The sequence below is a fragment of the Schistocerca cancellata genome, chromosome 7 (assembly GCF_023864275.1).
Source record: "Schistocerca cancellata isolate TAMUIC-IGC-003103 chromosome 7, iqSchCanc2.1, whole genome shotgun sequence".
Classification (NCBI taxonomy): domain Eukaryota; kingdom Metazoa; phylum Arthropoda; class Insecta; order Orthoptera; family Acrididae; genus Schistocerca; species Schistocerca cancellata.
Window position 1 is genome coordinate 185,456,806 of NC_064632.1, and position 21,942 is coordinate 185,478,747.

The 21,942-nt window shown below is 43.5% G+C and overlaps 1 protein-coding gene and 1 pseudogene across 2 annotated transcripts in view; one reads left to right on the forward strand and one right to left on the reverse strand.

Moving 5' to 3' along the window:
* The window catches only part of LOC126091963 (phospholipase A1 member A-like), a 154,313-nt gene that overhangs the window by 44,412 nt on the left and 87,959 nt on the right, over nucleotides 1–21,942 (reverse strand). For both annotated transcript variants that reach the window (XM_049907313.1, XM_049907312.1), the window contains exons 2-4: nucleotides 20,204–20,346; nucleotides 6,268–6,367; nucleotides 3,731–3,885 (exon numbers count right to left, since the gene is read on the reverse strand). In XM_049907313.1, the coding sequence (XP_049763270.1) occupies nucleotides 3,731–3,885; nucleotides 6,268–6,367; nucleotides 20,204–20,270 (322 nt within the window). In that variant the 5' untranslated portion in view covers nucleotides 20,271–20,346. The remainder of the gene's footprint in view (nucleotides 1–3,730; nucleotides 3,886–6,267; nucleotides 6,368–20,203; nucleotides 20,347–21,942) is intronic.
* Nucleotides 14,734–14,851, forward strand: LOC126093754 (5S ribosomal RNA; annotated as a pseudogene).

Here is a 21,942-nt window from a genome sequence, read left to right on the forward strand (position 1 = left end):
GAGCCTCTGTTTACAGCTAGCCACAGCTGCCGCCAAGTTGTCAACAGTGCGGAAGTTCTTCTGCAACAAATTGAGTAAAATACAGGGTGTTTATAAATGAATATCGGAGTTTTAACGTTTTATAATACTTATTATATTAACAGTTATAAATGACATGTCAAATGAAAGAGTAACTCAGACAGTTTTACCAAGAACCTTATAAATGTTCAATGTGAGCCCCATTTGTTACACGGCACACATCAAGTCTATAGTCGAGTTCTTCCCAAACGTTGATAAATGTGTCTTCATTGTAGCAACAGCTGCTTCAATCCGGTTTCTTAATTCATGGAGATCTGTTGGTAGCAGAGGCACATACACACGATCCTTGATGAAGCCCCAAAGGAAAAAATCGCATGGCGTTAGGTCGGGTGAACGTGGAGACCATGCAAAGCAAGCCCTGTCATTTGGCTCCTTGCGGCCTATCCAGCGCTTGGGTACAGTGAAGTTCAACCAATCGCATACTTCGCTATGCCAGTGAGGTGGCGCACCATCTTCCTGAAAAATGAAGTTCTCTAGCTCATCTTCCTCCAGCTGAGGGAAGAATCATCGCTCTAGTGTATCAATGTAAGAAGTGCCATTTACAGTAGGTTCACCAAAAAAGAAAGGCCCATAAACCTTCCGCCAGGATACGGCACAAAAAGCAGTCACTTTAGGGCAATCTCGTAGCATTTGTACCACCTCGTGAGGATTTTCTGAGCCCCAGATGCGCACATTGTGAGTGTTAACATGTCCACTAAGGTGAAAGGTCGATTCATCATTCTGAAGACAACATGATCCAGAAAATCTTCATCGTCATGAAACAATATTTCGTTTGCGAAGTTGGCACGTAATCCATGGTCTGAGAGCTTCAGTGCCTGTAATAACTGTAAATAGTAAGGATTTAGTTGTACACGTTTTCTTAAAACTTTCCAGACTGTCGACATGGGAACTTGTAATTCACGACTAGCCTTCTGGACTGATTTCTTTGGGCTACGAGTGAACGACTCTCTCACTCGCTCAACAGTCTCCTCACTAACTCTTGGTCGTCCTGTGCTCTTTCCTTTACAAAGGCAGCCGGTATCTTCAAATTGATGATACCATCTACGAATGTTATAATCACTTGGTGGATCACAACCGAACTTCAGCCGGAATGCACGTTGCACAGTAACTACAGATTCGGTCTTTGCAAACTGCAAAACACAAAACGCTTTCTGTTCACTAGTCGCCATCTTCGCTACTACCGCTGTCTAGCGGATTGCGGCGGAAACATTGCGCGCTGCGCATGTGCACTGGTGCCACAAACAACTGTTTGAGTTGCTCTTTCATTTGACATATCATTTATAACTGTAAGTTTAATGTAATAAATATTATAAAGCGTTAAAACCCCAATATTCATTTATAAACAACCCGTATATTTATTTAAAATGCACTTGTGTCCGCTGATCTTTTGATGCCTGCCCAGATTCCTACAGCGACAGATCCGTTTGTTCACCTTCCACTCATTTATTATTAACAGTGAATACATAACATTTGGCTCCTCAGAACATAACGGTTGCTGACTCGCATCGTAACGCATGCTGTCCAGTGAACACAGGTGTTGTCATCTTGGAAAATGGGAATTTCCACAGGATATTCATTACGAAGATGTAGAAGAAAGGGCAATATGTGATCACTGAGAAAGTTGAAATAAACATACTGGTTCATGATCACAGTAACCTCAATGACTGAGCCTCAGTGTTGGTACGAAAAACACACCCAAAACGTCACAGAATTATCTCAAGCGCGAACTACATTCTACACATATTGCAAGTTTAACGCTTTATTAGCCTGTCGGTGCACTCTGCACGTTGTATCATTTGAAAATAGGTAATATCTCGACTCTTGGAGCCACAACAGACGCCTCCAGTCAGCTACTGTCCGATTTGTGTTCTTTGGCTCACTGAAGACGTGCAACTGAATGTAACAACCCTCAACATTGCAGCGCTTCAGCAATCGTTGGTTAATATATTAAAAAACTAAAAACCCGCCTCGATTGCGAAAAAAGCACCTAGTGTTAAGTGTTAACCCAGGTTTCGGCGTAGATAACTACACCTTCTTCAGAACAACAATAAAACCCACAAGTGCCTACGAAGACCTTTGTCAATGATTAAAAGAACACCATAGCTATACATTTATAAACGAAAAAGAAAAGGAAAACACAAAGAGTACATATGTACAAAGTCAAAACCACTACTTAACTTAATGGTGTACGCTCCACCTCACACCGGCCTATCAACTGAATGTGCCGTTGTGAGCAATGGTCTTTTGCGGGGTATCTGACCTCAAATATACATTGCCATCCAATTCGCAATGTCCACTTGGAGGCTGGTCGAGACACGAATGGTTTGGAACAGACTGTCACTGACAATGCGTGTGTCTCGACTCCAGTCCCTGTCGGTTAGGACCTTTACATGACAACTGGTCTTACACCATGTTACGTGGCTGCGAGTGGTACACCATTCCATTTAGACACGTTGCACAGTCGCCATTGACACGTCAACAAATTGTACTACTTCATTCACTGTGGCCGAGCGGTTCTAGGCCCAATAGCTCCTTTCCGCCATTCATTTATGACTGCTCATCGACTCATCTTACTGCACTGATTCCAGGCAGCTGACGGACATTTATATAGCACTTCACTGCAACGCCTTACATCAGCGGTGGAGAGTTGCATGTCCACCCCAAAATCTACACTATCTACAATGCTCCAAAGCGACGAGTGAGCTATTTTGAAGGATGAGGTAAAAGTTAAAGTTCCACATTCTGGCCCTGGACAGACCAATCCAGCTGGATCTGCCGCTGTTTTATCCGCTACCAATGGCGCCATGGGGTGCGTATGGTGGGGCTTGTGGTCAGTACACTCCTGTCCCGGTCGTTGTTAGGTTTCTTGACCTTGGAACCACTACTAATCGGTCAAGTAGCTACCCAGTTGGCCTCAAGAGGCTGAGTGCTCCCCGTACCAGTCCACCCAACAAGGAAAAATTCCTGACAGTAGCGGGAATCGACTCCGGATCCTCCACATGGCAGTGAGCTTCACCGACCTCTCTGCTACGGAGACAGACTCTTTTAAGAGGGTGATTAATAATATTTCCAATGAGCTTATGATGCTACATGACTTAATGATTTTGGATACTTTTGGGATTTATTCAAAAATGTTCAAATGTATGTGAAATCTTATGGGACTTAACTGCTAAGGTCATCAGTCCCTAAGCGTACACACTACTTAACCTAAATTATCTTAAGGACAAACACACACCCATGCCCGAGGGAGGACTCGAACCTCCGCCGAGACCAGCCGTGCAGTCCATGACTGCAGCGGCCTAGACCGCTCGGCTAATCACGCGCGGCGATTTATTCAAAATCCTGAACTAGCCAGAGGGTATTATGAAGGTATGCATGTGTGTGTGTGTGTATGTGTGTGTGTGTGTGTGTGTGAAAGAGAGAGAGAGAGAGAGAGAGAGAGAGAGAGAGAGAGAGAGAGAGAGAGAGTGTGTGTGTGTGTGTGTGTGTGTGTGTGTGTGTCTGTGTGAAAGAGAGAGAGAAAGAGAGAGAGAGAGTGTAAGAAGTCTGCATTCCTGTATCTTATACAATAAGTAGATAGCAGGGCAGAGCATGTCTCAGAAGTCAGTTGGTATGTGGAAGAGGCATCAAAGGCGGCACGCCATGTACTCACCGTTCCTAATGGCAGCGAGCGGCTGGATGTCCATGCCCGAGTTGTAGCCGTGCACAATCACCTTGGTTGGCAGTGAAGGGTCGAACCAAGGACCGTCGAGGCCCGCCCAATTGTCCGACCCATCCACCTGCACTCGGTCACCATCACCACCTGAACTGGAATCAGAAGCTCGCCTTACAAATGCCTCTGTGTAGACTTGCAGTTTATCAGCACGTATTTCTGGGTACCCAAGGAATGAGAAACATCTATCTTACAACATAGACTTGCAGTGAGTTGGTAGCACGCAATATTCGTGCTCAGCTACCGCCATACCGTTAGTTATAGTGACACATATTATTCTGTTTATCTTTTTCTTGAAATTAAAAACAGACAATGTAGAAGCGAGAAGTACGAAGCGTGTTAGAACGTATACAAGGTGAGTCACGTAAGATGTAACATCCCTATTATTTCGTGAATGTTTCAGTTACCGATATGAGGTTTTCGATAAATGAGCGTACGCTAAGGGCCATGTACTTTGGTATGTGATAAAGTGTCTTAACTCTTCTATCGATCGAGATATTGAAGCAAGTATATCACCTTTTCTAACAGCATCCGAAAGTGCTTTGAAAGGACTAGTATAGCGATTTAATGCTTGTTAATTGTGAGGTTGAAACTCTTGGCAAAAAATTTCGAGAAATGTACTAAAACTTGAAAATAATGTGGCCAGAGTCGGCTACTTTCGTGTAAACACCGCCTAGCAGAGTACTCATGCGAGGCTCCGCCGTTACCTGCAGCAAGACAGGCCTATGCTGCTAAAGCAAAACCTCATTTCCTTTACAACACATATACAGGTTTCTTTTTTTCTTTATTGTGAGTTTAATACCCGTATAAAAATAGGTAGGCTGGCAGCAGCACAATACGCCGCTCTTCAGCCAAAGATATTACAATGGTAAAACAGAGAAGACACGAGTTGGAACAAAACGGCGGGGAAAAAACAGTAGACACATGAACATAAAAAACATGAAGCCGTTCACACTCGATGACAATCCACACTACAAACTGTTGACACGACGCACAAACACTGAAGATGTCGATGGCACTGGTGAACGATGGAGTGTGACGGTGAACACTGAACACTAAACACGACGACACACACGAGTCACTAATGGCGATGATCTCCGGCGCGCGAGCATATACAGGATCAGATATGGATTTATATATGGAACTACGGCATATGCTAGCTTCTGGCACATTAGCCCTTGCTTAGGATAACTATTTCCAATATTCGATAAGGATATGTACATTTCCAGGTTTTTGTGGAAAGAACTGCAGTTTCGTCAGGCATTTTTGCATTTTAATCCACCCCGTTGCTGCGATCACTTGACAGGTGATGTCTGAAGTGATTGCTGTCTCAGAAATCGACAGATACCAGTCTTTGAATGCTGGATCCTATTTTTACAGGAACCGAGATTGGAATCTGCCTGCTCGTCGATCAGGGGGCCTGAAGATGGCGTAACGTATAGTGGGAACATAACAGAATAACAAGTCGAACAAGTTGGGAACTTGAAAGGTGTTTGATTTGACATTTTCATTCAGTATATGAACACAGGAAGAATCTGCTGAAACACATACACTGTGGCTTATCTCTTCTAAAAGAACAGTAGAAAGCTCGTAACAAAGTGTGCATACGTAGGCCTACTTCCATATAAGATCCCTGGAATGAAAATTTTTATGATGTCGCGCTATGGTAGTCGTTGTAGCTGACGAAACCAACGTGCATTTTCAGCTGCCCAAATTTATATGACCATGGTTCGTAAACGGTGTCGATAAAGAGCACTTATTAGAAAAACGCAGTATCGTGTCCCAAGCTATACAGAGCACACCACCAAGCTTAAGAACATATATGACTTTCGAAATGACGTCCTATGAATGCATGATGTAGTGACAGATGGTAAGGTTGGAATTTATGTCGAAGCGAATGGTAGCCCTCTGACGGATCCCATATTCCTTGGCAATACGTCCTGTTCCACCTTCGCCATATAAAATTCACATGTCGAGCTTCTCCGTATTGGTGTACATATCTGCACACAAGTAATAGTGAATCAGAATTGATATACCGATAGACGACACATTTCCTGCTTGTTCTGCAGAGCAGATAAGTAATCAGTCGAATGACTTGTTTACAATGCAATAGCCGATTCCCGTAATTTGGCTTTCAATTTTAGATTATTTCTCGGATTCTTCTACGAAGAGTTTCAGCCTCAACATTAACAAGCAATATATCACTGTAGTCTTTTCAGGCACTTGCAGAGGCCGTTAAAGAAAGTGTATCATTCAATTTTAAAAAATGATACTTGCTTCAGTATCTCAATGATACAAGAGCCAAGGCCCTCCCTCATATACCAAAAGTGCATGCGCCTTAGCGTACTATCATTTGTCGAAAACCTCGTTTCGATACCTGGTAACGTTTACGAAGCAGAAAGGGTGTTAATATTAGGTCACTAACCTTACACAGTCTTATCTGATAGAATGTGCTTGAGAACGGAGTTCAGACTCACCCAGTGAAGAGGAAGAAACGGACGGCTGGGTCCGGGCAGTCTCCCCCTAGGACCAGCGGACAGGGACCCATGTGGACTATCCACAGCGAGGCGCTGCAGCCTGCCGAAAGTGCAAGAGAACATCATTAAACACTACCGCTATACTTGTTGATGCCCAAAACCTCTAGATGTCAGATACTCGGATCAGTACCAAACGTATGTCGACAGAGTATCAACCAAAACTCCGATTTAGTTCGTACTATGAGCTTTCGTCCAGCGGAACGGGCGTAAACGTTAATTGCAAGTAACAGCAGATTTACGGAACATAGGAAAAGAGTAACCGTGAGTCAGTAATACAACTAGCTTCTGTGAGGACGTTGGTAAAGCATTACATCTTCGTACCAAGGGTCCCGGGTTCAACCCCCAATGACGGAAAGTATTTTTACTGTAATATGCATGAAAGTGTTATGCGGGACAACATGTTCACGACATGAAAAAGGGCTGTTTGGAGTTCATAGTAATGTTGTCTTGGCAGTCTGCTTTCGCTTCTTTGAAAAAAATTTGTAAATTTGTGGTAAGATCTTATGAGACCAAACTGCTTAGGTCATCGGTCCCTAAGCTTACACACTACTTAATCTAACTTAAACTGACTTGCGCTATGAACAACACACACACCCATGCCCGAGGGAGGACTCGAACCTCCGACGGGGGGAGCCGCGCGGACCGTGACAAGGCGCCTTCACCGCGAGGTTACCCCGCCCGGCTTTCTTTGAAAGAAGTAAACCTATAGAGTACATTTATAGTTTCGCAGGATGTACCATCAGAACAGAAAAATAAAGACACACTTGCATCATGCGTGCGGGAGTAATAGTAATAATAATAAAACTAATAGTAGTAATAATAAACAGAATAATAAGATCAATAATAAGTACATAACGGTCAACTAATGACGCGAAAGCAGACTGCCAAAAGAACATTGCTACCAACTCCGAAAAGTTCTTTTATATGGAAGGAAAATTTTCTCTCATATAACAGTTTCACTTCTAAACATTTACAAAAATCAGTGAGGTCTCAACAAGAAACTTATGATACGACGGCCGCACGCTCTACCAACTACCCACTTGTGATCTACGAAACAATCACCCACAGATTATGCTCCTGCTGTGCCTCGTAGTTCTCGTGTTGCCACAAACTGCCGTTTACGCATGTTGTACTAGACAACAGCACATACCACGAACTAAATCGGTGTTTTGGTTGATACTCGATCGACATACAACGTTTGGTACCGATCTGAGTGTCTGACATATGAAGGTTTGGGTGTTAGCTTTTCTCTACAGTGTTGGTACGGTTCTTGGCACTACACTGCGGAATTATAATATACTTGGTTCTGCAGCACTGTGAACATACGTACAAATGATGAAAAGTTAGGTAAAGAGGAAGGAAGGAAGGAGGGAAGGAAGGAAGAAAGACGATTGTAGTTTAATGTTCCGTTGACAATTCTGGGAAGAAGGGAAAGGAAATGGCCGTGGTCTCTCAAAGAAACCATCCCGACAGTTGCCTCTAGGGATTTAGGGAAATCATGGGAATCTTAAATCTCTGTGGCCGGACAGGATTTGCACTGTTGTCCCGCCAAGTGCTAGTCCTGTGTCTTATCACCGCCCCACCTCGGCGATGGAAAAAGAGGTAAATAAAACAAAAAAATAAAAGAGTGGATAGTCAGAGGACAAAAGGCACAAAATACACGAGGAAAAAATCATTGAAAGTATATTTATTGCGTTTTATTCCAGTTATAAATAGTGACCACGAGGTTACAATATGTAACCGGTGATATGAGAAGAAACTGCACACAGGTTACAGCTGTGTCAAAATATTCCAGAAAATGCACGTACAGTTTTAAATATTTAATAACAGCAGCTGCCACAAGATCAGCCAGAGTACTCTGTGTTCAAGCCTCAAGCTTTCATCTCTCTGGATAAATGAGCATTTACACACATAGATTGACAGAGGAGATAGAGAAGATCCAAAGAAGAGCGGCGCGTTTCGTATCAGGGTTATTTGGTAAGCGTGATAGCGTTACGGAGATGTTTAGCAAACTCAAGTGGCAGACTCCGCAAGAGAGGCGCTCTGCATCGCGGTGTAGCTTGCTGCCCAGGTTTCGAGAGAGTGCGTTTCTGGATGAGGTATCGAATATATTGCTTCCCCCTACTTATACCTCCCGAGGAGATCACGAATGTAAAATTAGAGAGATTCGAGCGCGCACGAAGGCTTTCCTGCAGTCGTTCTTCCCGCGAACCATACGCGACTGGAACAGGAAAGGGAGGTAATGACAGTGGCACGTAAAGTGCCCTCCGCCACACACCGTTGGGTGGCTTGCGGAGTATAAATGTAGATGTAGCTGTAGATGTAGATGTAGATAATTTGTCATATTGTGTACCAAAGTGATGGCGAAACACTTGAATTGGTTTAGACACGATCATCAAACAACGGTAGGCTTTATGCCCAGCATGGCTCGATGCCCACGGATTTATCGTTCACGCTGTGTGGCCCTGATCATTCTCTAATTAGACACACAGGTTATGCCTCATTGATTTTATAATGGTTTTTAGCAAAAAATGTGACTGAATAAAGTTGAAACTGCAACACGGTTTCAGTGAAAAACAAAACGAACCAAAGTAAAGTGGTTTTCAGGCCGATATTTGCGACTCACACGTATCCTGCAGCTGCATGTTGTGTACCATGCCCCCACCAGCTCTGAGCGATTCACAAGGAAAATGGCTGCAAGCTTCCCCATTCAGACGCAACCGGAATGCAGGCGTGAAAGACCACCCAACCACAGCACGAATTTCGCCTCAAAAAAGTCAGTGGGACTGAGTGACCGACGATGTGCTTACCATATAGCTTACTGAGGAGGAAACGCATCGAGAAACAACACATGCGAACTCTAAAGATGTGAAAGAAAACGTAAAGAATCAAAAATGAACTAGATACGTTCTCAGGCATGACACCCGTTCTGACTTAGCGAAACCCTGTGACTGTCTTGTAACAATTTTATTACATATGTTACAGCGTCAAGTGACTTATTACTGGATTCTATTTGTTACGAAGCTATCATGAAATAGTGGTGGCTCCCTTTTGTAACTAGTTTCAATAAAGTTAGCAACCCAAGTTTCAGAACTGGTCGTTTTATATAGTTTGACTCTTGTCAGTTGCCGCTGTTTGTGGCTCACCTTAAAAATATCCTGGAAATGTTAATTTAACACACAAAAATCATGACTGGCTCCCTAGAATAGGCATCTGACTCTGATAATAAAGTTCGACAGCTGCTTGCGTCGCTTGATTCCAAACTAAATAGCAAACATAAGAATAACCAACTATCTCACTGCTCACAGTCATCAATGAAAACTTCACACTCTGGAAGCTGACTGACAATAAAATAAAATTCTTTCACTTGCACTTCGTTTCATTCCGCGAAGGAAATGACGAACTACTAAGATCAAATTATGATGTGTTCTCAGAACCACATACATGCACTGTACCTCTTGGCAATTGTTCACTATCTTTAAAAAATATTAACTCCATCAGCATCAATTTGCGTAGCGATAAATACATGAGTCCAAAATGGATACAAAGATATGACATACGAATACATAGTCCAAACAAAATCTTTTTTGTGACAATTACGGATCTTGCATGCCGCCTGTTGTGTTATTACCAGTAAATCCCCGATTCTTTAAAGAGTCGAACACCTACGTAAAAAAAAAAAACCAGCTTTCAGTGTGTGATTGCTTCACAGGTCAGTTAATGTGTTAAGTATTTGGTGTTAAGCATGTAAGTGAGAGAAATTTAAGTTTTTAAATTGTGCTTAAAATTTGTTGTAAGTCGCTAAGTGTTCTCATTATCAAGCACTGGATGAATACAGCCTCTGCAATTTGCGATCCATTTAAGGCTAAAACGAAGTTCTCACACATCTCAGTGTCTATGACGTCATATCGCCTGAACCGGAGCCAACGAGATATACGGGCCCTGCAACGAACTTGTGACGTCACACTAGAAGGCTTATCCGCCACACTTTGGGAACGCTCGTCTCCGTGCAGGGACCAAGGGGAAATCAGAATTTAATTGAAAAGATACCGACTAAAGGTCTTCATTTTGTCGTGTGCTATCGAGAACTTACATGCATTTAAAAGCGCAATCAATAATTATTAAACTCGTCTGAAACAACTACTCGCCAACCTCTGGAGACAGCTGCTGGCATTCGTAAGACCTGCAGTGTCACGTGCTGTGACGTACGTACCACGGCCTGCCTTTCTTGTAGACCTCATCGTGAACTCTGTGTCGTACAATGATGTAATTTTGCAAGTACATTCTGTGTTATGCGAGATATGTGAGAAAAGAAATGAGATTGACTTTTTATCTGCCATAGTTTTCATTTTTTCAAACAGCAATATTGTCCCCTTCAAAGTAATTCCCTTTGGCACCGGTACACCGGCGGAGTCGTTTTTTCCAGTTTTGGTAGGAGAGCTGAAAGGCTTCAACTGGTAGGACCTTTAACATGTCAGTCACATTCGTTTGACTGTTTTCCATGGTCCGAAAATGATGTCCTTTTAAGACATTTTTCAATTTCGGGAAAAGAAGAAAGTCACAAATACTCAGATCGGGTGAACAGGGAGGCTGTGGAACAGCAAGGTCAAATATTCCGTCATGGACATGGCCGTGTGACATGCGGCGTCGTCATGTTGCAGCATCCATTTGTCAGCAGTGTGCAAATCTTCGAAATTTGATGTACAGTGAAAGCGTTCAACAGGTCACCCGTCATTCTTATTGTTAAACGTCGGTCCGATCTCATAAGAGCACGCAAACGTTCGACGTTTTCGTCGCTTTTTGAAGTTGGTCTCCCTGAGCGGTGTTCAACTTCAACGTGTTCTCGGCCTTCCAAAAATTATTTGTACCAGCGAAAAACCTGTGCTCTCGATAAGGACTGTTCCCCAGAGGCCTGTTTCATCTTTTCAGATTGCGTACATTGACTGGTCCCGGCTGTAATCATAATGTCTGTGGACGATAGCAAAGCTGGAAACACTGCACGTTTAGAGTAAGTCATCGAATACATTAGCAAGTAAACTAGGCTTTTGTTTTTCTTTGTGTTGAATTGACCTCCTCAGTCCCCGTGTAGCATATATGCTACATCCAAATTTCATTTTTTTCTAGCTCAGGGAATAAACCAAATTCGCTGTACGTAATTGTATTATATACTATAAACCATGAGCTTTCACTGCATCGTCTGTTTTCGTCTCTTCATGTTCCCAGAATCTGCTTGAAAAAGCTATTTATCATAGTGTCAGCAAGTCTTCGAAAAATAATGGTAATTTCTGTTTGTTTTTAGTAATTTTACACTAGAATGTATTTAGACTGTGCTTTAATATGCTAACATACCGTCCAGCACCGAATAAGTGATTATTTGTTTCATCAAACAACAAGGCCATATATTGTTTTTGGTGTAGCACTGGGACTACATTTGGCAACAGCTTCAATTTTCACATTCCCACTGATGTTGTTTTCGTAATTTTTAGGAGTTTTAACATAAATAGTATTCACTTTGAACACCTTCTGACATTGTTGCGAATCAAATCAATTTTTTTTAATTCAGTATATCGATCTTATTTTGCCCAAAAACAATGCAGTGACCATTAATTAAACATTTCATTCACAAAATCGAAGCTCAGGACTGAGGAGGTTAATTAAATTAAATATAATTCCCATATACCTTTCGTGCCTAACGGTTTCTGGCGGTTTCCCCTGTTGTAAGGCAAATGTTGGAACTGGAACTCCCCTCCCAAATCTTCCCGACGGACATCCCTCTGCTCACTACCAGCTCTCCTGGTATTTGACGGGAAAATCCTTGACTCTACACTGGCTCAACCTAGAGAATGGAAAGAAAAAAGACCTGCTGCCAGTGAGTCAGCTCTGGCTGATGAAGACGGTGAATATCTTAGAAAACTAGAGTTTAAACTCAAACATGACGCGGCTTGAACACAGAGAAGTTTCATACAAAAAACTGTCGTGTTAACAGATCTTGGAGGACACCAGGATGCTGTTTCCGGATCTGCAGTGGGAAAGCTATATCCCCGCGATGTCGTCCATTACACACCACGCTGCCAGCACGTGTTCTGGCCTGCCGGTTCTGAGCTCCGTCTTCTGAATCAGCAATGCCACACCTGGCAGCCTTCACGACCACCTGCACGCTCAACGCCGTAATCACCTCCGTCTTACAACACTGGTACAGGGGGTGTAGAAAAATATGGCAACCCAAAAACACAACACATTACCACACCGTGTACGGTACAGGAAAACCGTTGGCACTTAAAACAGCTCCAGTCGTCTTGGAATGGCTATATATTTATCCTGCATGGTTTTCAAGAGAATCTTATACCATTCTTCCTGCAAAATAGTGGCAAGTTTGTAACGTCCCCTTAGAAAAATTATTAATGACTGTGCTAGTAAACTTTTACCTTATTTGATACAAAGACAGCTGAGTAAAACTGAACGTACTCAGACAGTTCTCTCTTTATTTATTCTGATTATCACTAAACTGACACACAATATTTTTTAGCGCAACGCAATCTGACTTTCAATAATCCCTACAAAAGAATGGCCCTGCCTAACAATAACCTATACCTTTCATGAATCACTTACCTCACAAAAATCTTCGTTACTTGAACTACTGCAATACAGCGAGCGCCAATACTGCCAGCTAAATAAAAGATTCGACCTACTGAAGGTACTAACTACTGATAGGCGTAGTTAGCAAATGAAAGATTTTGATAGAGAATAGACAATGTATTTACTACCTTAATAGCGTTTAAAAGTCATAATACATATATAATTTTGTGACATCCAATTAAACAAATTTCCCTTTTCTGATAGACACACGTTCAGATCGTCCGCTCAAAACTCTGGCATCTCACTCCACATCCACCACTGCAAGCGGCACACCTCCAACTGCCAACGCTATACGCTTTTCACATCCAACTGTCCAACACTACTATAGCGAATATTTCAACAATGCTAACCAGCCGTTGACTGCACACAGCACAGTCAGTGATTTTCATACAGAGCGCTACATGGCGTTACCAGCATAAAGACCTAAACAGCTTACTTACAAGTTCAGGTAATGATGGTGAAGGTGGACAGCGATCATGCACACTTCTGCCCAACGTAGATAACAAGGACTCAATAATATTGAGATCTGGTGACTGTGGGGACCATGGGAAATGGGACAGTTCTTCCTCGTGGTCACAAAGCCAGTCCTGGACGATGTGAATGGGGATCTTCTCGTCTTGGAACACAGCTTCACGTTTGGGGAACAGATATTGTACCACGGAAGGGACTTCATCAGCCAAAATGGACACAATCCTTAGCAGTAATATGACCATGCAGAGTAGCCATGGGGCCCATGGATTACAAAAAATGTTTCAAATGGCCCTGAGCACTATTGGACTTAACATCTGAGGTCATCTGTCCCCTTAGAACTTAGAACTACTTAAACCTAACTAACCTAAGGACATCACACAAATCCATGCCCGTGGCAGGATTCGAACCTGCGACCGTAGCAGTCGCGCGGTCCCGGACTGAAGCGCCTAGAACGGCTCGTCCACCGCGGCCGGCCCCATGGATTACAACAATTCGCCTACCAAAATCATCACCGACTCTCTGTCACGTTGTACTCTTGCCGTAAGTTGGAAGCAGTGTAAAACAAGACTCATCCGACTGAATGACATTATTCGATTGCTCCATAATCCAGATTTTATGGCTTTGGCACCACTTTTTCCTGTTACAGACGTTTGCATAACTGAAGGTTCGTCTTGGAATTAAAGTTCATTTTGCAATTCTCTGATTATGGGGACCTCTTAGTGCTGTTTTGGAACTACAGGGTTCGCAAGTACAACTTTCAGTTCTGCGGTGACTTTTGCAGCTGTCTCCCCTTATTTTTCGTCACATTCCTCGTCAATCATTGTCTGTCATGATCACTCAGCACACACTTTGTCAGCGTTGTGGCTTAGCGGATGATGTTTTTTTCGTTTTCGATATGTACAGTACAAATCTTGGATACAGTGCCCCCTGAAACACCAAACACTTCAGCTCCCTTGATTACGGAAGCACCCGTGATTCGAGCACCAACAGTTTCTCCACGTTCGAATTTACTTAGCTCCTGCACAATGCACTCTCAACTACACGGAACACTGTTCTGACTACAACATAGAGTTGCACCGTATTGAGGACAGGTGGTGTTCGTGGTCAACCACAACAGTGCAACCTGCAGGGCTGGCTATCATCTGCATTTATGTTCAAGCACGGATTTCCCGAAGTGTTTCCACATTTTTAACCACTTCCTCTAAGTCGATCCGTCGTTTCTGACGATTTTAAGGGCCGTTGATTTGCTTGACCTTCTGTCGGTTGTCGAATGAATTCGGCATCGTATTACTGGTAAACGCCAACGTCCTTGCCGCAGTGGTAACACCGGTTCCCGCCAGATCACCGAAGTCAAGCGCTGTCGGGCTGGGCTAGCATTTGGATGGGCGACCATCCGGTCTGCCCAGCGCTGTTGGCAAGTGCGGTGCATTCAGCCCTTGTGAGGCAAACTGAGGAGCTCCTCGATGGAGAAGTAGCGGCTCCGGTGTGATAAACTGACGTACGCAGGGAGAGTGGTGTGCTGACCACATGCCCCTCTCTACCCGCATCCAGTGACGCATGTGGGTGAGGATAACACGGCGGCCGGTGGGTACCGTTGGGCCTTCATGGCCTGTTCGGACGGAGTTTAGTTTTTTAGTTATTACTGGTAGACAGCATTTTCCGGACAATTTACTACCGAGGTACACGTTCACTAGAATAATTTCCATAACCGTATGCATGTGTGGCGTACGTCCTCTCAATTTACTACTACAACTCTTCAGTTTAAGTAACTTAATAAACGGTAGCGTTCTCGCTTCCCACGCCCGGGTTCCCGGGTTCGATTCCCGGCGGGGTCAGGGATTTTCTCTGCCTCGTGATGGCTGGGTGTTGTGTGCTGTCCTTAGGTTAGTTAGGTTTAAGTAGTTCTACGTTCTAGGGGACTGATGACCATAGATGTTAAGTCTCATAGTGCTCAGAGCCATTTGAACCATTTTTTAACTTAATAAACACGTTATGTTGCAAAATGGATCTTGACATCATATAGTTTAAGAATAACATAGGATTTATGACGTCTTGGGTTCATGAGAATGGTCTCCATGTCTAAAGTCCACTCAGCTTTAATGGACACTGAGACTATTCACTTTTTCTCTGGAATTAGCCATTACTCGTTAATATTCCGTTCGGTCACTGTAAAGAAAAATATACTGATTCATGTTATACAACCAATACATATTATCTAAATGTATGTATGTACTTATGTATATACGTGTGTTTGTATGTTCCACATCTCCCACTAAACCATTTCACCAATTAGAACCAAAGGTGGTATACATATCCTTTACTGTCAGACAACAATCGCTGTGAGGGTAAAAACCACGTACCTGTCATAGTTCAGGACGTAAGACGTGATAAAGAATGTATGTTCTACATCCCCCCCCCCCCAAACCATTTCACCGATTGCAACCAAACGTGGTATACATATCCTTTAATGTCAGGCAACAATCGCTGTGAAGGTAAGAACCACATACCTGTCATAGTTCAGGACGTAACACGTGATAAACAACGAGATGCGAAAGACTCCCGCATCATGTACATTTAAATTTATTACTTTTGTGCCAATAACTCTATTCGCAACAGATTTTGCAGCCAGTGGCTACATATGCTGCTGAATGTACCTAGAAAATTGTGTCATTCTACAACATATAGATGAGGCGATGTGAGTTGCCTTGTAAGAGGTCCATGATTAAGGAATTTGTTGCTAGCGCACTCGAGCAGATGTAATTTCGATGGATTTCTCACGCGCTGCCTGCGATACGTAAGGTATAAGAGAATCTCAGACCAGAGAGCAGTGTTGTCAGCAGTAGGCACTGTGTAGCAGTAGGAGTTTGTACAGGGTGTTTCAAAAATGACCGGTATATTTGAAACGGCAATAAAAACTAAACGAGCAGCGATAGAAATACACCGTTTGTTGCAATATGCTTGGGACAACAGTACATTTTCAGGCGGACAAACTTTCGAAATTACAGTAGTTACAATTTTCAACAACAGATGGCGCTGCAAGTGATGTGAAAGATATAGAAGACAACGCAGTCTGTGGGTGCGCCATTCTGTACGTCGTCTTTCTGCTGTAAGCGTGTGCTGTTCACAACGTGCAAGTGTGCTGTAGACAACATGGTTTATTCCTTAGAACAGAGGATTTTTCTGGTGTTGGAATTCCACCGCCTAGAACACAGTGTTGTTGCAACAAGACGAAGTTTTCAACGGAGGTTTAATGTAACCAAAGGACCGAAAAGCGATACAATAAAGAATCTGTTTGAAAAATTTCAACGGACTGGGAACGTGACGGATGAACGTGCTGGAAAGGTAGGGCGACCGCGTACGGCAACCACAGAGGGCAACGCGCAGCTAGTGCAGCAGGTGATCCAACAGCGGCCTCGGGTTTCCGTTCGCCGTGTTGCAGCTGCGGTCTAAATGACGCCAACGTCCACGTATCGTCTCATGCGCCAGAGTTTACACCTCTATCCATACAAAATTCAAATGCGGCAGCCCCTCAGCGCCGCTACCATTGCTGCACGAGAGACATTCGCTAACGATATAGTGCACAGGATTGATGGCGGCGATATGCATGTGGGCAGCATTTGGTTTACTGACGAAGCTTATTTTTACCTGGACGGCTTCGTCAATAAACAGAACTGGCGCATATGGGGAACCGAAAAGCCCCATGTTGCAGTCCCATCGTCCCTGAATCCTCAAAAAGTACTGGTCTGGGCCGCCATTTCTTCCAAAGGAATCATTGGCCCATTTTTCAGACCCGAAACGATTACTGCATCACACTATCCGGACATTCTTCGTGAATTTGTGGCGGCACAAACTGCCTTAGACGACACTGCGAACAACTCGTGGTTTATGCAAGATGGTGCCCGGCCACATCGCACGGCCGACGTCTTTAATTTCCTGAATGAATATTTCGATGATCGTGTGATTGCTTTGGGCTATCCGAAACATACAGGAGGCGGCGTGGATTGGCCTCCTTATTCGCCAGACATGAACCCCTGTGACTTCTTTCTGTGGGGACACTTGAAAGACCAGGTGTACCGCCAGAATCCAGAAACAATTGAACAGCTGAAGCAGTACATCTCATCTGCATGTGAAGCCATTCCGCCAGACACGTTGTCAAAGGTTTCGGGTAATTTCATTAAGAGACTACGCCATATTATTGCTACGCATGGTGGATATGTGGAAAATATCGTACTATAGAGTTTCCCAGACCGCAGCGCCATCTGTTGTTGAAAATTGTAACTACTGTAATTTCGAAAGTTTGTCTGCCTGAAAATGTACTGTTGTCCCAAGCATATTGCAACAAACGGTGTATTTCTATCGCTGCTCGTTTAGTTTTTATTGCCGTTTCAAATATACCGGTCATTTTTGAAACACCCTGTAGTTGCTAGCAGTCGTGTGTATCGAGTTGGCTGGGCCGGTCGTGGGGAGCGATGGCGGAGACTGAGCGTTGTAGTATAAGGTAAAAGCAGCCTCGCGCATATGTACTACTTTTGTATCAAGTCCCATGTAAATGTTTTAAAAAATCTCTTAATAATAATCTTTCTCATAAAAAGTAACTTTTAACAATCATTCATCGCAATTTGAAGAATTTACTAATTTCTCCAATCCATGGTCATCCAGATTATTGTAAAAAAAAAAGGCAGTTGTTTCTTTTTATACATGACCAATCTATCGGCCAGCATTGCACTGAGCTGTGCCAGAAAAATTTCTTATAGGAGCAGATATATACGCGTATTCCGGCGACCTTATTGAGGTAAGAATTTTTCTATTTATTCAGAATGATCTTTCAGGGCCATGACGCAGCACTGCTGACGTCCAAAATTTATCAGTTTAAATTCACAGTCAATTACTTAATGGTTATAAATGAACCACAATTTCATTGAGAGATTAGTCACATTGTATTATTTGTAGGTTACGGAATTTATCTTTTGGGAGCATATACTAAATGCGAATGTTATACATATTATTTTTTTATTTGTTGCGAGGTTACACTTAATGTGAATTATATACTTATATTCTTTTTACTGTTGGGAGGTTACACTAAATCTGAATGATATATAATATTATTTTACTGTGGGGAGGTTACAGCCTGAAAAACTGCAGTATCATGCATGACATTTAAATTAATTACTTTTATGCTAATAGCTCTACTCGCAACATATTGTGCAGCCCGTATCCACACATGCCGCTGAATATACATATCATTGTACAACACACACTTCAAGAAATATGACATCATAAGCAATGAAATGCCGCATTATGCATGAAGTTTTAATACATATATTCTTTACGGCTAAGGCACTCCTACAGTCGAGTCAACTTAAGGAAATCCCAGACACCTGGCCGCGCTTTTCACAGCTTTCAGCGACGAAGCGCAAACGGCTGTAAGCGAAAACAGTAGCTGTCTATAGAGCTATGAAGAGACGTTGCTATCATGACTTTTGCAAAATCGTGTTGTAAACACGCCCCGCATACGAAAACAGTACGTTTCTGATAGAAAATTGATAAAATCAATACCAGGGCTATGTCGGGTTTGACTGCTAGAATTAAGTGTAAAATAACTACCTCGCCTCCCTATTCGCGCCTTGCTCATAGTTCGCTGCGAGATCCGATGTCCCAGATTGACAACCCACGCGTCTTTTGCAGTCGCCGAAAACTCATCCCGCACTTTAGCTAACAGGACGTCCCCGCGACACCATTGGTCTTGATCTCTGTTGATCTATAGTAGATACGGAACAGCAGCCGGTCAGATAGTTACCAAAGAAAAATCGCCAAATAGCCCTATGTTTTCAGAAATTGTCGGCCGGTGTGGCCGAGCGGTTCTAGGCGCTACAGTCTGGAACCACGTGACCGCTACGGTCGCAGGTTCGAATGCTGCGTCGGGCATGGATGTGTGTGATGTCCTTAGGTTAGTTAGGTTTAAGTAGTTCTAAGTTCTAGGGGACTGATGACCTCAGAAGTTAAGTCCCACAGTGCTCAGAGCCATTTGAACCATTTTTTCGGAAATTATTTGATTTAGACGGCCAGTTTCTGCATCTGATTACTGCCATCTTCAGGCCCCTATGCACTCCATGTATAGACAGTCAGATACGTCGACGGATTCATAAGCGGAGCGATCAGTATCTGGATTCCGTGAATTTTTTATGGAGTGTGTACTTCGAAGTACATACCACAAAAAAATCACTAAGGCCAGGTATTAATGGTTCTGGTTGCGCATACATCGATGTATCTGATCCTCTATACATGCAGTGCATAGGGGCCTGAAGATGGCATTAATGAGATGCCGAAACAGACTGTCTAAATAAAATAACTTGTGAAAGCATACGGCTGTCTGGAGATTTTTCTTTGGTAAAAATCTTTCGTTCAAGAATGGTTCAAATGGCTCTGAGCACTATGGGACTTAACTTCTGAGGTCATCAGTCCCCTAGAACTTAGAACTACTTAAACCTAACTAACCTAAGGACATCACACACATCCATGCCCGAGGCAGGATTCGAACCTGCGACCGTAGCGGTCACGCGTTTCCAGACTGTAGCGCCTAGAACCGCTCGGCCACCTCGGCCGGCTAAAAATCTTTCCTCTCGAGTTCAGCAGAGATGTGTAAAGGTAAGGTTCGATACATCTGTACCCTCGCAAGATTACTTCGGAAAACACAAGATATTTGAAAAAAAATTCACATTTTCACTACGAGGCCGATGACGTTGCGGCAGATGTTGGTACTCCTGCCTACCTGTGGGGCCGGCAGCGGCGAGCAGCGCCAGCGGCAGCAGCAGCAGTCGGGGCGAGGCGCCGTCCATGTCGGGCAGTGAGGGCCCGGGCGTCCTCAGGGCCTGGCGGCTCTCCAGCTAACGGGCCGCGGGGCGCACACGCCGACTGCAACACAAGCGGAGCCGCGACTCACTCAAGCGCAACTCGTGCGTCCCACAGACGCCGTGCCGAATGTTCATTCCACTGACACGGACGCGGCCGCGCTCGCAGACTTGTCCCTTTGTACAGTAGCGGTCAAGGAGATCTCTTTCGGCGACAGCTGAATGTAATGCAACAGCGGATAGCTCTTCTTCCTGTTCGTACTTGTCATAAACGGGAACACACATTACTTCCGGCATTGCTACGAGAAATTATCTCAAGTACAGGGTATCCATAAAAGAAAATCCCAGTTATAAAAAATTTTCAAATGTGTGTGAAATCTTATGGGACTTAACTGCTAAGGTCATCAGTCCCTAAGCTTACACACCACTTAACCTAAATTATCCTAACAAGGGAACCTCCCCATCGCATCCCCCTCAGATTTAGTTATAAGTTTGCACAGTGGATATGCTTTGAAAAACTGAACACAGATCAATAGAGAAAACAGGAAGAAGTTCTGTGAAACTATGAAAAAATAAGCAAAATATACAAACTGAGTAGTCCATGCGCAAGACAGGCAACATCAAGGATAATGTGAGCTCAGGAGCGCCGTGGTCTCGTGGTTAGCGTGAGCAGCTGCGGAACGAGGTCCTTGGTTCAAGTTTTCCCTCGAGTGAAAAGTTTAATTTTTTATTTTCAGTTTATGTGTCAAACTCTTATGTTTTCATCACTTTTTTGGGAGTGATTATCACATCCACAAGAAAATATAAATCTTGCAAGGTAGAAGAATCTTTTTACCCATTCGCCAAGTGCACAAGTTAGGTGGGTCGACAACGTATTCCTGTCATGTGACGCACATGCCGTCACCAGTGTCGTATAAAATATATCAGACGTGTTTTCCTGTGGAGGAATCGGTTGACCTATGACCTTGCGATCAAATGTTTTCGGTTCCCATTGGAGAGGCACGTCCTTTCCTCTACTAATCGCAAGGTTTTGCGGTGTGGTCCCAAAACACAGACACTAAACTTATTACAGTGAACAGAGACGTCAATGAACGAACGGACAGATCATAACTTTGCGAAAAGAAAGAAAGTAAACTTTTCATTCGAGGGAAGACTCGTTCCGCAGCTGCTCACGCTAACCACGGGACCACAGCGCTCCTCTGCTCACATTATCCTTGATGTTGCCTATCTTGCGCTATTCAGTTTCTATATTTTGTTTATTTTTTCGTAGTTCCACGCAACTTCTTCCTGTTTTCTCGATTGATCTGTGTTCAGTTTTTCAAGGCCTATCCACTGTGCTAACTTCTAACTAAATCTGAGGGGGGTGCGATGGGGAGGTTCCCTTGTAAGGACAAACACACGCCCATGTCCGATGGAGGACTCGAACCTCCGCCGGGACCCAGTTATAAATTTTATAGAAGCAACTGTAAGTGTTGTGGAGTATTGGTTCAAGGGCACAATGAAACAGTAACTCAACAGTTTTAGATAAGCACTACCGCGAATACTGCTTTGCTGTTTTCCCGCTTGCAGCACCACATACGCCACATACACTCCTGGAAATTGAAATAAGAACACCGTGAATTCATTGTCCCAAGAAGGTGAAACTTTATTGACACATTCC